At 29.5% G+C, this 16,101-nt stretch overlaps 1 protein-coding gene across 4 annotated transcripts in view; it reads right to left on the bottom strand.

The window, feature by feature from the left end:
- The window catches only part of LOC129966052 (sulfate anion transporter 1-like), a 99,028-nt gene that overhangs the window by 17,824 nt on the left and 65,103 nt on the right, over positions 1 to 16,101 (bottom strand). For 3 of the 4 annotated variants that reach the window (XM_056080405.1, XM_056080404.1, XM_056080408.1), the window contains one exon: positions 923 to 1,329. In XM_056080405.1, the coding sequence (XP_055936380.1) occupies positions 923 to 1,329 (407 nt within the window). Of the gene's footprint in view, positions 1 to 922; positions 1,330 to 15,549; positions 15,683 to 16,101 lie in introns of those variants that run through there. The other variant, XM_056080406.1, reaches the window with a different exon arrangement.

Here is a 16,101-nt window from a genome sequence, read left to right on the forward strand (position 1 = left end):
AAAGAAAAATTATACTCACATTTAAAGTATCCAGTAAGTTAATAGAAATTAAGAATTATAAAAGACAGAATAGGCAAAATAAAAAAGAAACAGACAATATATTGTGGTCATTATTTTTAGCCTTAACAACAAGAATTTTTATTAATTTTTAAAAGTTAAGATATTTTCTTAAAATAATTTTAAAAATTACTAAGATTATTTTCTTAAAATGATTTAAATCTTAACACATTTAAGTCATTTTTATGACTTGACATGTATGAGAAAATATGAAAAATAAGTGGTATCACTTAAGCAGATTTATTTATATAGCAACAATATTTTATTGCTAATTTAACATAACATATAATACAAAACATTTAAATATAAAAACAAGTTTCAAACTTAGAAAATATTTATTTATTTATTATTATTATTACTTTTTTCAAATTTCTGTTTTCAATACCTGTTTCTTAATTTCAGATCAGAATACATAAAATGAGTATTGACAATTATATTTGATTAAATTCTTTATTACCCAATTTGGCAACAGAATCCAGAAGTTCATTTTCTAAATGTATATAAACATTTTATTTTTCATTGAAAAATGTTTGCAGAAATTGTTGAAAAAAGTAAAACACTTTTTGTTAAAAAAAAAAAAAGTGTATATCTCCAAGTATTTGCATTTTTATTGCTAATAAAAATCTTTAATCAAATATTAAAAGCACTGAAAATTCATAATTATTTTAATATTTAAAATCATTGAATGTTTCATGGTAAATTGCAAGAAAAATCATTGAATGAAATCTACAGTTCAATTATAAATTAAAATATAACTATGAATAAACTTTTGAAAAGTTTAAACAATGCGCCTTGAAATGACGCACGCGTAACATGCTTACATTAATTTTTTCCCCCTTTTAAATAAAATAAATTATTAAAATACCTTTTTGTAAGATGTTTCCGATGGAATCGGGCCAAACTTTTTGTCGATATAGGAATTATCAACGGGATTTCGATTAATTGATATCTTGCATTCACTTTTCGTTCGTCTTAACCCATTCTCTGAAATGCTGCCATTCATGCTGGGTCGCCCGCTTTTCCAACTTCTTTCAAGGTCAGAAGGTGATAATGAGAATCCCATATTATAGAATGAGCTGTCAGTTTGGTAAAGTTCGTTACTAGCGTTTGTAACCTGTTTCCTTCTGATGCTTCCAAGGCCTGACACATCATTGAGTGATGCGCGATGTTGATTTTCCGTCTGCTGATTGCTGGAGGAGCTGATTTCATGTTTGATATCTGGACTGCCGGATAGTATTTTCACTCTTTCTGAATCTGTTACAGCATCGCCATCTGGTAAAAAAATTACAGAAGTTGTATGCATCAATTACTGAAGCCGAGAAGGTTAGGTTTGTTTTGTTTAAATGACTTCTCAAGTTCAAAGTTATTTGTTTATTTGCTTCAGTAGAGTAGAGTGTCATGGTCTGCTTTCACCAGCCTTGATCAAAATAATTTCTCTCCCTTTCCCCTACTTGGGTGATCATTTTAAAATGAAATATTTACTATTTACAATAGAATTAATTCAGCTAAAAAGAATTCTCGAGTGAAATAGGATTCAGCATTCTTCTTTTTCAAAAGTAAACTGAATATATTTTTTTTAAAAAGAGAAGCAATTTGATGGCATACGTATCAGGCAATAGCCGTGCATCTTGCTTATCAATCATAAAGCTTATAATATGCAAATTCTACAACAAAAAATTAATTTATTTTTTATTTTGCAAATCAAACCTCTGTTTCGAGGCATGTAATAGATTTTAAGAATATTTTTTGAAAATTACTATGTATTCGATTAATGCATACAGTAATTAATACTATGACCAATATCTTAAAGAAAAACTTAGCTCTAAGGTCAGACGCAGTTTTTAGCATATCAGTGAGTAGCTGGCATTTCTGTATCCAGATTTATACAAGCATCACTTGATAGCCAGTCAGACAAACGACATTTTTCAACGTAGCCACATCCGGTATTAGATCAGAGGGAATCTGATTAGAAAAAAAGGCTACGCAATATTAAAACGATTTTAAAAATATTAATGAATAGTAATTCAAATAAATAAAAATAATAAATTAAAACTTTTCTAGACTCATTTTTATGCCTTTAATCTAGATTATTTCAACAACAAAAGCAAGAAAACGCTCCCAGTTCTACTGAAAATAAAGATGGATGTGTGTGTCCAGCATATATTAATAGATATAAATATACCTTTGAGGTGGGATAGAAACATGCATCGCGGAATGCCTTTTTTTTTCGAAATTTCAAATTCAAATTAAAAATTCAACTTAATTAAAAATTAAGCTGATTTCGAGAGATATTCCGTGATAGCTTCAGAAAAACAGGTCTTGACAATTTAGTTTCCACACTCTTTGGTTTATAAAACCCAATTAAATTATTGGTTATTTAGGTTTGTGGAAAAGCCTCAAACCTGAAGAACTTCGTCAAATTGTAATATATAATCTCGGCGCGTTCATTGATTAAAATATTTCCGATATGTAAGTAATTACTATAGTCAAGAATGCAATCTATATTTTGAATGATGACATTACAAATAGCAAGTATCATATTACAATTATATAGCCACAGCACTTCGTGACAAACTTTACACAAAATATTTGAACAAAACTGAAACAGGCTGCTATAGATTTTTTTTTCAGAAAATATTCTCTGCTTAAATTCTTAAGGTATCCGCTTATGCTGGAAGATCATTTTGAGAAATAGTATTAAAATAACCATTGTAACACATTTTATGATCAATATTGCTTATAAATTTCAATTTCAAATTAATATATTTGCAGAAACTTACAACTTTTCGTTGGAAATTTTTTTCTAAAGTTTGTTAAACTTAAAGTTACCAAAACATTATCACAAAATTTTTGCAAATAATTGGAAGTGTTCTGTTACCGCCCTTCTCAAATATTAACGCATTATGCAATTTTGTATTCATCTTCATAGCATGGTGAAGAAATTCAAATATTTTAGACTTCTTCCGGTGGTCCAATTGGATCCAGATTTTTATACAGATATTCAATTTCAGCAGTAGGACCATGAAAGCAAGACCAACAAAACTTGATCCATTTAATTTGTTCCACTTTTGAGTTTTTTTATGTGACTTTTCAACACATTTAGTCCAAAATTAGACATAGGTCTGCAATTTTCATGTAAATATTAGGTACTAAAATTCATTCATCTATATCGTTGTGTATTTGGATTATCGTGTTCTCGTATATACTGTTACGAAATTTCCGGGTTCGTTTGGATAGTGGGAGTTATATGGTGTGGAGAACGCTCAATCAGCAAGTGGCAGTAGAAAATAAAGCAATGACGTTTATTTACACGAAGACACACAGGACAGCACAAAGACGACAACTATATACAGCACAAAAGACGATTATCTTCAGCCTATACGTGCAGCATACAACAGCAGCATATAACAAGACAGATATTAGCGCACAGCTTAGTTCAGCACTAGCTTCACTCCGTCGGTGCTCCGCTTATCTCTGGAAGGCCAGTTCTTTACCGTCGATTCCGACTACTCTTCGACTCCACTGGTCCACGACGACTCGGCAGCTGCGGCTGCTTCCTTTTATAGGTCTCAGGAGGCGGGGCTAGAAGCCTCTCAACCAATAAGGAACGTTCGAGGCGTAACTCGGTTCCTACTGGACGGTTCGGGAAAATTCAAGATGTTTCAGGTATAATCTATTTTGGCACCAAAGTCGCCAAATTCGTCGCCAAGTCGCAAAGCTCTGGGATCTCCTATGGAACCAACTATGCTGGGAAGCCGCATCACAGAATCGTAACAATACGAATAGACAGATCAATAAGATCGTCTATTTATATATACAGTAATACATACATACAGTGCAGTATACAGCCAATCGATTGGCAGATTTTGTATAAAATATGATATAGATTTACAATTCTAAAGATAAAAAAAACTACCTTTTTGGGTTATACTTTACATATACATATATCACCAGAAAAAAAAAGACCAACCGGCCGAACGATTGATAGATAAACACATATTCAAAAATATGGAAGTCTAAAATGTGGAGATTCGTCAAAATTTGAGGTGGATTCTTGAAAGCTATTACTACAGTGCTTTCTTTTCATATACTTTGTATATGAGAGGGTAAAAATTGGAGTGCTTGAAAGAAAGGAGTTGTTTTGTTATTACAAATAATGTGGAAACAAAAATGGCGATTAAAAAATCAAAATGAGAAATTGTGCAAATGTATCGTTAGTTAGTGCTACAATGAACAAGTCAAAAAGTCTAATTTGTAGAAAAATGTAACTGGCCGTTCCTGGTAATTTGAAAAATCATATTTTAATTTTTTTCGTTATTTTAGAAGTTTCCTTTTTTTTTTCAAGTTTTCATTTTTTTTTTTTTTTTTTTGTAAAGTAAAGGAATTTGGGAAGAAGTGAATAAGTTTCAACATATTATCACAAATATATCCTGCACAGAAAGCAATTTCGCCACTTTTTACTATCATTAATAGATAAAAGTAACAATGAAAGCAATGAATAAAGATAATTTCAAAACCAATGTCATTATAAACTAAACCTTAAATCTAAAGTAGGCCTAAGTTATAAATGTTATTTAATTTCCAGTCAATAGCATAATACAAAATTAATGTTTCAACTTAAATCATAATATAGACATCCGAATTAGCAAAATCAAAGTTATTCTGTGGGCATGGTCTACTAATTTCAAGTTAATTGGAAGCGACTTGAACCGTGCATGAACTTTTTCAGCGATTGCATTTGTCGCACGCAGTTTAACAAGATCTGCTATTTTTTCATATTGAAATCGGCAATAAGATTTTACATAATTTTGGTAAATACGTTTATATTACTGAAGGACGACCATGATCATAATTTTCTATGATTCAGAAATTTGAATCTTTGTTGGTACACTTGTAAAGAAATATGTTTGGGGGTTTTCTTTTCCATCTCCAAGAATGTGACATTTTCCATCAATTTGAGCATATTCTCTAGTTTCGTATTTCTTGACTTGGTCATTTTCAGCAGTATGCTGTCAATTAAGTCAGGCTTATCAAATAGGCAAGATAAAAAATCGGCCTAGAAGTATCTATATTGTTACGAATCTGTGATGCTACTTCCAAGCATAGCTGGTTCTATAGGAAATCCCAGAGCTTGACGACAAACTTGGCGACCATTTGGTGACTTGGCGACGAATTTGGTGACTTTGGCGCCAAAATAGATTATATCCGAAACAGCGAGAATTTTCCCGATCCGTCCAGTAGGAACCGAGTTACGCCTCGAATGTTCCTGATTGGTTGAGAGGCTTCTAGCCCCGCCTCCTGAGACCTATAAAAGGAGCTGCAGCTGCCGGGGAGTCGTGGTGAACCAGATCGGTAGAGTAGTCGGAATCGACGGTGAAGAACTGGCCTTCCAGAGAAAGCGGAGCAGCGACGGAGTGAAGCTAGTGCTGAACTTAGCTGTGCGCTACTACCTGCAGTAGAATCTGGTTGTATGCTGCACGTCTCGGCTGAAGATAATCGTCTTTTGTGCTGTATATTGTCGTCTTTGTGCTGTCTTGTGTGTCTTCGTGTAAATAAACGTTGTTGTTTTATTTTCTACTGCCGCCTGCTTATTGAGCGTTCTCCACACCATATAACTCCCACTATCCAAACGAACCCGGAAATTTCGGAACAATATCTTTAAAGAGTTTTCAAAACCCTAAGATTTTTTTTTTGGTATCTTCAGAGTTATTTAATTTTGTCCTTTTATTTGATTTATTATGATCAAGTAGTTGAACATTCTCAAGTAAAATTCAAGTATTGTTTAAATTTCAGAACATTATTCTTAGGATTTTCTTTTCTGTAATTTCAAAATCACCTTTTTACTTTTTTTTTTTTTTTTTTGCAGTTAACTGATTGTCTTACATATCATCAACCTTGCAAATTTTATACTTAAGCATAAATAATTTTTAAAAGAGGTTTTATAACTTTTACAATTTTGTTAAAAATTATTTTTTAATTTAATCATTTTTTTTACACGCGAAATACTGAAATCAACTTTTGAAGGCACCTTCAATTAAATGTATTATTATTTCACCTCGTCGCGTTATGTGCTCTTAAAAACTGTGTGCTCAGAGATTTAGTTACAATTAATAAAAATTAATTCCTTTGACGACTGTATTGGGAAACAGGGATCCTAATCCCATATTGCCTAAGAGCCCTTAGAGAGCTCAATTTGGTCCTGCAAGATACAGTATAGTAATTTCAACAAAAAATAGTTATTGCGAGCTGAGAATCTTTTAAATTTCATTTTATTTTTAATGCAATATATATGCAGATATTTTTAGTTAAAAATTTTACATTTTTTAAAAATTTGTTCAATTATGAGTTTTTTTTTTAGGAAAAAACTCATAATTGAACACAGCATAATTTACACACAGCTTTCTCTGAATTTTTTTTGTATAATTTCACTTAAAGACTTTTCGGCAATGTTTTATGATTTGCGAGGAGTAAAATAAAGTACAGTACACTCCCGATTATCCACGGAATTGGTGGCGCTGCCGAAAAACCAAAATCGCGGATAATCCGAAAAAAGCTAAAAACGGGTATAGCAAAAGAGAAAACAGTCATTCCAACTTTGAAAAATCGTTTTATGTACAATAAAACGTAACATAAACAGCAGGAAATGTTTAACTAACGCTTAATATTTTAGTATATCACTCAAAATTAACCTAAAATGCCTTTTGTTCATGAAAACAGAAAAGTGCTTTGTACTTACAAGAGGCGTCAAGGATACACAGAAAAATTAATACATATGTACTGTTTTAATACTGTAATGTATTATGTAATTACAAAAGCATAACTGTAAAACTGCACCTTTTTGAAGAAATCAGTCATTTGTGTTTGCTTCTTGGGTTTGCTTAAGGGGAAGGTTCCAAGAAGGCCTGGGATATTTTTGCCATAAATAAGCACGATGTTAGCAAATTTAATGTTTCGCTCAGTTTTGTGAACATTTTTATTTTCTTTGCGTTACGCTTGAACAAAAAAAAAAAAAAAAAAACTTTGTGCGGCAGGCGTGGATAATCAGGAGTCTACTGTATTTAATTATTACAATTATGTACATTAAGGGATTCGTGAATTTTGTATATTCTCGTATATTTTTAAAAAAATAAATAAAGATTGGTTCCCACAATTTTTTTTATTTTAAAAATTGGACTTTTAATTCTGAAAAAAAAAAAAAAAAACATGGCAAATTAGAACAATTGAAATTGGATGTAGGATTGTAATTTTGTATTGCGATAAGTTTATAGATTCTCTCAATTCTGCAGATTTTGGATTGTAGAAGGAAGTATTCATTAAAAAAAGATATTGCACATTTCTTGGAAAACGTCCTTTATTTTAGAGGAAAATTGAAAGCTTCCAAGAAACACGGAAACGGCATTATGTAAAGAACTTCCTGGCCTTTTTTTCAAGAAGAAAACAAGGAAATTTTGTGAAATAAGAGTAACGGGTGGCAAGCATTGATAAATTCATATCTTCATTTAAATTGAAACATCAATATTTATGCATCTTTTATTTTATTATAAATATTGTTTTCAACATTTAATTTTTTGAGGGATTATAATTACTCGATTGATTTCGATTTAAGAAAAGTTTTCATGATTTAGAATAGCTACTCCAATAGCACAAAATGACTAATAGTATTGTTACGATATCTTCACAATATTGTAAAGTATTCAAAATATTAAGAAATACTTTGCAGATATCGTAAAATATTTTGCACTAATGCAGAAATATTCCATAATGTACGTGAAACAATGTAACAATCGTTTAAAATAAAAGGAGTTTTGTCATTTTGTTCTGTAAAATGGGATTAGAAATTATTTGATTTTTATAAAAGTGAGTCATAAATATGAAAACAATATAAGTTTACAGAAATTGAATAAATTAAAATATTTCAGATAAGGAAGTTGATTAAAAATGAAATAACCAGCATTTACAATCTTGCATCATAAAAAAAAAACATTTCTTTCTCGTATACAAAGAAAAAAGAATTGCAATTATGAAATAATTTGACTTCGAGATCTCATAGAATCTCTATCTTTTTGAATTTGAATTTTTTTAAAAAAAATTGTGCCTATTTGTGAATATAATAATTAAAGAAGGTAAGTCAAAGAGAAGAGGTTCAAATATATAAATGATTCTATTTTTAATAGACAATAAGTAAATTTAAAGAATCTCGGTTATTACATTTGCAAAAAAAAAAAAAAAAGCTTAATTTGTAAAATACAGAAAATTTGCATTAAAAAAATCTTCGAAGAACAAAATACTATGTATTTCTGTGGTAAAAGTCATGCAAATAATATACCACTGAACTATAGAATAGTGATATAACAAACAAAATACCGAACTAACTTATCTTTATCTTTACTTACAATAAAGACGAAAGTGTGAGTGAGTTTTGGCGACGGTTTGACCTACAACTCCCAAACTTGGCACATATATACTTTAAAGGGTAAAAATGCGCACTTCGAAGTGAGTTTTTTGAAATTTTAATTAATTAAAAATTAAACATAATTGTGGAGTTTTCCGCAATTTCTGGAAATATTTCAACACAAAAAGTAATTTTTACATCATTTTGAAATTAAAAAAAAATTATCTTTTCAATTTGTACCAATTTAAAAAATACTTTAAGCATATTTTTCAACAAGAATACAAAGATACGCATGAATTCTGAAGGGATATTAAATGTAACATAAACTATAAAACAAAAACATAATTATGGGATAATAACTAAAGTTATTGATAAAAAGTCACTCTTAAAGTTGCAAATGTTTTTCTGTTTTTGATTTGCAATCCGAATTACTATCACTCTTATAAAAAAAAATAATAAAACGTACAAAATAGGGAATTTAAACTTCTATCCTAAAGTTAAATTATTATTAGCAAAGCAGATTTAAGAAAAATAGGCGATATACAGGGTGTTCATTAATTATTGTCGGGGTTTCCTTACCTCATAACTTTCGAATAAAAAATATTACGCAAAAACCGATTACGTATTCGTAAATGTACAAATTTTGACTCGAATTGAGGATGATGAAAATTACCTTCGGAAATGATTCTTCAGTGACGAATCCACTTTTCATGTGTCAGAAAAAGTGAATAAACATAACTGTAGAATATGGGGCTCGGAGAACCCGCACGATTATCAAAAGTCAAAATTTGTTCAGCGAATTTACGAATACATAATCGCCTTCAGCTGAATGCCTACAAAGTGCAAATTGTGCAAGATTTACACTTTAATATCATTAATAAAATTCTTTGAGTTGTAATTTACGAATACGTAATCGGTTTTTGCGTAATATTTTTTATTCGAAAGTTATGAGGTAAGGAAACCCCGACAATAATTAATGAACACCCTATATTTCTTAATTCTGTATTTAAAAAATTTAAATTTATATTGAAAATACTACTAACATGAAGATAAATGACAAATTTTACATTGTTTTAGCTTTAGAAATTACGTTGTTCAACAGGCCAGAAGTAGCAGATTATATCCATTTTTTTTAATGAAGTTTAGGAAAACTGGTAGAAAATAAAGTAAATGTGTAGAAAAAGGAGCAGAACAACGTAAGGCTTAAAAATAATAAAATGAAGCTTAAAATTTTATTGTTGAAGACATTATTAAGACTAAATTACATAAAATGTTTAAAAAATTTTAGTGGCCATTAACTCTGGTGATCTAGGTGGTTACCAAAGGCGTAACAAAATTCGCTATTAATTTAAATTTAAATTTAAAAAATAAATTTAAATTAATGGCTCACAAATGACAGAAAAGGTTGAAGTTGAAATTTACATTATTAGGTGCAAATATATACTAATTCTTTCACACATCATTAAGAATAATGAAGTGTGTTTTGTTAAAACCACATATTTAACGCACTTTCAAAATTCCATTGAAGGAAACTTCGTGGCTTTTCCCAGTGATGGAATTTCCTGTCACTGCTGGAAACATCACGACGCGTGTTACGAATTAATAGAGCATAACAAAGAATTATATAATGAAATAACATGGAAGTATCATTAGAGAAATCAACTAAAAGAATATTTTTTTTTCTTTCTCAGAGAAGTAAGTTTTAATGTAACAAAATATAAAATAGTACATAAAAAGGATTTTTGAAATATAGGTTAGTAGTTTCTTTCGAATTCAGTCATTTCAATTGTGCCTATATTCTATAGTTTTTTTCATGATGAGATATAAATGTGTTTTTATAGCAAGTGAGCTATACTGGTTTCTAATATTTCAAAGCCAAGAATCCGGGAAAACGATTGGCGAACGAAAAACTTACAGTGCTAAATGCTAAGCAAAATTTTTATGGAAAATTATCCAAAAATCTTTTCTCCGTATGATTTATATCTCGATATTGCAATCAAAAATAAGAATTTTTCTGAACTATTAATTCAGTTTTACAAACATATATTGTTTAAGCATCTATCATAAGTACAGTTTTTACTTTTGCCTTAAAAATTTTTTTAATTGCAATTTGATCATGTCAATGAAACAATTGAGGTGAATATTACAGTGAGAAAATATAAATTATGTAATATAATTATAAAAATGTAAACAATACAATATAGTGTTACAAATTTGTAATTTTGCTACCCGGCACGAATAGTGTCATCCTGGGAAAAACCGTTAAAACCCTTTGTAAGATCTGTCCTGTGCGTCAATGACCTGAGAGCTTGGCGACAAATTTGGCGACTAAATGGATCATACTGGAAAGTTCGCGAAGTTTCACGATCCATCCAGTAGGAACCAAGATACACTCATATACGCCCTGATTGGTCTGAAGATTCTAGCCCCGCCTCCCGCAACTATAAAAGACGGGCACTCTTAAGCTGCAGTGAAGAAGTCGTATGTATCGTCAGAAGTCGTGACTAAGAGGAATCGGAGTCGCCGACAAATAAAAGATTTTGGAGGATTAGACAGCAAGAAAGCTGCTCAACTATAGAGATTAAATGCGTTACGTTATTATGATTGATCGACGGTATTTTGTTGTAGAAAATTTTTTGTAACAATAGTTATTAAATCATGCATTGAAATTATGCAAAACAACATAATTTCATAAAAAATCATTTTTTAATATATTTATGTTATTACTGAGAGAGGAATAATTTGTATTCCTTTTGATATTCTTTTTAATGTTATATATTTATTTAAACTAATTTTGATCAAATAAAGGAAGCAAATGATTTCATAATATATAAACCTTCTTTTTATATTTTTTCTTAAATATTTATTTTTTTAATATATATATTATTATTCTACATTTTTTGAAATTACGTACATATGATTACATTGTTTCAGAATAAATTTAATATCGTAAATAAATAGTGCTCCACATTCTAAGTTCAGACAAAATTGAAATTTTGAATGTGAAGTTAATAAAAAAGGTTTTTGATTTATCCAGTATAAATCTATATTTTATTTAAAGAATCTAGCTAAAATATACTATGTAATACTATATGACAAGAACAGCTTGAATTTTGGTTTTTAAAATGCGCGACACTTTTTTTCAAATAATAAAAGATTTCAAATAAAGAAAATAACCTAAATATAATTGAATTCTGCAAAAGAGATAGATATGCTTTTTTCAAATTTTTATTAAAAGTACTCTGTTGCTTGTACGACACTGAGTTCAAAAGAATCACATAAATCTGAACTCAAAACACATATGATAAATATAAACTTTTAGCCAGATATTATTTACAGGCTGGCATATTATCTGTAAATTACATCATGCGACATGCATGATAAGAAAATCATTCGAAAAAGTTATATTGTTTTATAACGTCATACAGAACAAAACATTGAATTTGGAATTACTAAATATATTTATGTAGTAACTATTTGTAGGTTTTCTCTTAGAAAGACTTTTCTTTCCGAAATTTCAATTAGATTTTTAATTAAAAATTAATAAAATTTTTAACGCTTTTTCTTTATATTTCAGAGTATAAATTTACATAAAAATCATTTTTTTAATACTTTAAAATTCAAAACTCATATCATTCGATGATATCAGTTTTATTTTCGGATAATTTTTTCTCTAATTATTATGAATTTTAAAAAATATTTTCATTTAAAAATATTTTTTATTGTTTTAATTACTGATTTTGTTCTCTAGTTCATGACGACAGTCTTAAATATATTTTTCTATGTATCTTGTATTTTTTTACATGATTAAGAGCAAATTTTAAAAACAAAATAAACTAATCAAGCCACATCATTATGATATGATGTTCCGGTTGAAAGATTCTAATCCTCTAAATCCGTTCTAAAATGCATTCTGATATGCTCTAAAATGATTATAGAATAAGCATAGATAGAATCTTATCCTTTAGTGAAATGCAATTCGCGATTAATTATTATCAAATCTCGACAAGAAACGTCAAATGATTGTAGCATATATTTATGTAGCATTTTTTTATCTGAAATACAAATCATATTCTCTCTTAATAAAAGCAAAACAATCTTATCAGAGTGAATTTTTCTGTCATCTTCTCACATTGTCACCGATAAAAGGAGGAGCGTGACTCTTACACTATCCATTATTTCCTATGAATATCTACATTCAGAAATTGGTTTTGTGGAATACTGTAAATAAATAAATTGTCATTGAAATAAAAAGTTTAAATAGATTATAAGATTAATATATAGGTAGCTATAGGCGTTATTTATTGTGTAAATGAGAAAAAAAAATTCTGTGTCTGAATATGCTTTTATATCAGACACAGATGGTTTACCCAAGAATATTTAAAATTATCTTATTTGTATGCTTTTTAAATAGTATGGATGGAGAGATAGCTAGGACCCAGATTCACGGCTTCGGAAGTATAAAGATTATGGATTCCACATCTGATTTCATTTTAAATCTGGAGAGTACTTGTCCTTGGTATATGTGAAATCCCAAAGGTAAAACATCATCCCTTTGGTATGAAGTGGATGTTTTGTTCAACTGTGACTGCCCACGATTAAAAATTATATGATTACAAAATTATACGAATTTGTATTATTCAAATTTGTTCTAAAGTTACTATTATATGGATGCCAATCTAATTAAGCTTTTACATTTAACAGTATTGGTAAAATCGGAGCGTTATGGCCGATGGGTTCCAGTTTCATGATATTTACGTCTCATCCTGAAGCTATACAAAGATTATTTTGGAATGCTACTCGAATCCACCTATGGCTACGGTAGCCTGGTGTCTTGGCTTCAGAATTGGAGGTTTCAGTTTCTCAACTCGATTCCACCAAACAATCCCAGTATAAGCTGGCTCTTGTCAAATCTGTAGAGCTAAATATCCTCCCATTAGTGTGGACTGGCTATCTGGAGAGAGGATGCTGATTCAAGTATGCTCTTATTATATGATTAGGGTTCAAAATGTTGAAGTACACAGCAAAAAATAACCACATTTCAAAATAGGAACTCCCATAGTTCGCCATGTAAACAATAATATTGTACATGAATCCTCAATGAAGTCTTGCAAATAAATATGTATTTTATATTGCATTCAACATTGATTAATGACTCAAATATTCCTTCAGTGACTAAAATCAAGGTAAATAATGACATTTTAAACCTTTGTGGGGAACTGTTTCCAAGACCACGAATCCAAACATCAGACCGAGACTTCGGCGACGAAACAGATCCTGCAACTGCTATTAAGAAAATTAAGAAATCGGAACTGCCAATTAAGAAATCGGAATTTTCAAAGAGCAATATAAACTATAAATGAAGCTTACCATTTTCCATAGAGCAAATAGTTTGTACTTAATGTATCAAAAGGCATTTATTATAAATCATTCCCTTTTCAATGAGCTATGGTATAGCTCTTGACATACAACAAGCCCCGGTGAAGTGTAGCAAATAACTAGTACATTCAACAACATTGATTCAATTACTAAGATTAGCAAATGTGCACAACTTCAATCAGTTCCCTGAATATTATTTGCGCCATATTTGGTCATCGTTTTAATTTATAAAATCTCCACTTTATAATCAAGAACCGATCTTAAGATCTGTATTTCCTATTCACAATACCAATACGGTTCATATATATAATTTTTATATTTCAGTGAAGGAGCGGAGGATTGAGTGTGAGTTCAAGAAAACTCCAAAAATAAATCACAATTTCTACCACAAGGAAATGATTGTGTTGTGGTAGGAATTATTCTCCGATTACGATATCCTTTTCATCTTGCTGGTAAACTTTCGGCGAACATCAGCAGCTTTTTTTCTGAGCATGCTCGTCTAAACTAAAGGGAATCAAATTAATTTCGGAAGACATTTAGCAGAGATGATGTTTATATGTGTTAATCTAAAAAATATTTAACAAATTGAGGCGCATTTCTCACCAAATGATTATGATTCATGAGTGCACCAAATGATTATGATTCTCACCAAATGATTATGATTTTTTGGGTGCTTCCAAAAAAGGCACATCTCCAAAATGGACCAATTTCAATGCCTAATTCTATGTGTATAATCCAACGAATTAAATAAAGTAATTATTTGTTCTCAAAACCTATTCAAATCCTATAAAAAATTCAGCATATGTCATGAGAACTTAAAAATTCTATTTACCGTAATTTAAATACATCAAAAAATGCAAAATACTTCGTTTAAGGATGAAACATTTATTCAATCTATCAGAAACTAATTTTTCATGAAATATAATTAGTAGGCTTCCTTAATAATTGAAAAAATACTACAAGCGAATCATAAAATTACGAAGCAGAATGCCGAAGATGAGAATACGAATAAGAACTTTAACTTAAGCTCGTAAAGTACGAAATACTTTAAATATTTAGAACACTTATGAGGAATCGGGATTGTAAAACAATGACACAAAATTGCAAAAAATGTCGGCAGTAATTTAATATGAATTTTGAACATTACTTTAAAAATGTCAAAAGCAAAATCCTTGGTAAAAATTAACAAAATGTAGGGCTCCATACATTATAAGAAGCAAATCAGAATTACAAAAAAAGAGAGAAGCGGAATGGAATGAAATAAAATTTGACAAAAATGCAAGAAAAATATCTACTTAATCTGTTATGCTGGAAAAATAGGTCAATACCCCATTATTTTATTTCAGTAAAATGTTTAAGCTTATATAACATTCCTTCTTTCATATTTAAATTTACTCTGTAAACAATTTTCATAAATGTTTTTCAATATTACTCTTAGATGGAAATTTTTATTTCATAAAAAAAAATTCATGAGATCATTAAAATCTAACATTAACTTCCTAAGTTGTTTTAAAATAGCATATATATATATCTATACAACCCCTAATATTTTATACAACGCCTACGCTTGACATATTACTATTAACGGTAACAATAGAAAGGTAGTTTTAAGATTTTAAAATAGAGATATATAATATGCGTCATAAATTTTCTAAAAATATGACCCCTTAATTTCAGAGGAAGAGTAAAATCGTCAGGAGGACACATAACTTTTTGCTTACTTCGTGGAATATCATGCATAATGATATACTGCTGGGAAGACATTTCTGATCTGCACAAACTTAGTTATTTCCAAAAATATCATACAAATAAACATGAATCTCTTAAGGAACTTAATTTATTCTTAACATACTCCAATTACTTATTTTTATTTAACTACTACGGAATTTCAAAGGGCGCAAAACAGGTTACTCTTTACCACGCTCATACAAAATAAAAGAATGCATTTTACAAAGCAATGTATCAGAAACGTTGCTGTTTATCTAAATGTTTTCTTTCTTAGTAACAACAAAGTAATCTTATCAAGTCGATCGTCTTTTTTATATTTAGTTCATTAACACTAAAATAGTGTCGATATTTATCGTGTGGAATAAAAAATATTATAATGTTTTAAAATTTTACATATAACTGTAAAAAATTGACTTTTTTAAAATTTGAAGTTTGAGTAAATTAATAATTTCTTTCTTGAGAGCAAAGGCATTTTTTTTCTAAGATCTAAATAATTTTTCAGGTGAAATAGATTTCTATCTCATCGTTAAAGAATTAATAGCTCG

The sequence above is a fragment of the Argiope bruennichi genome, chromosome 4 (genome assembly GCF_947563725.1).
Source record: "Argiope bruennichi chromosome 4, qqArgBrue1.1, whole genome shotgun sequence".
NCBI lineage: Eukaryota > Metazoa > Arthropoda > Arachnida > Araneae > Araneidae > Argiope > Argiope bruennichi.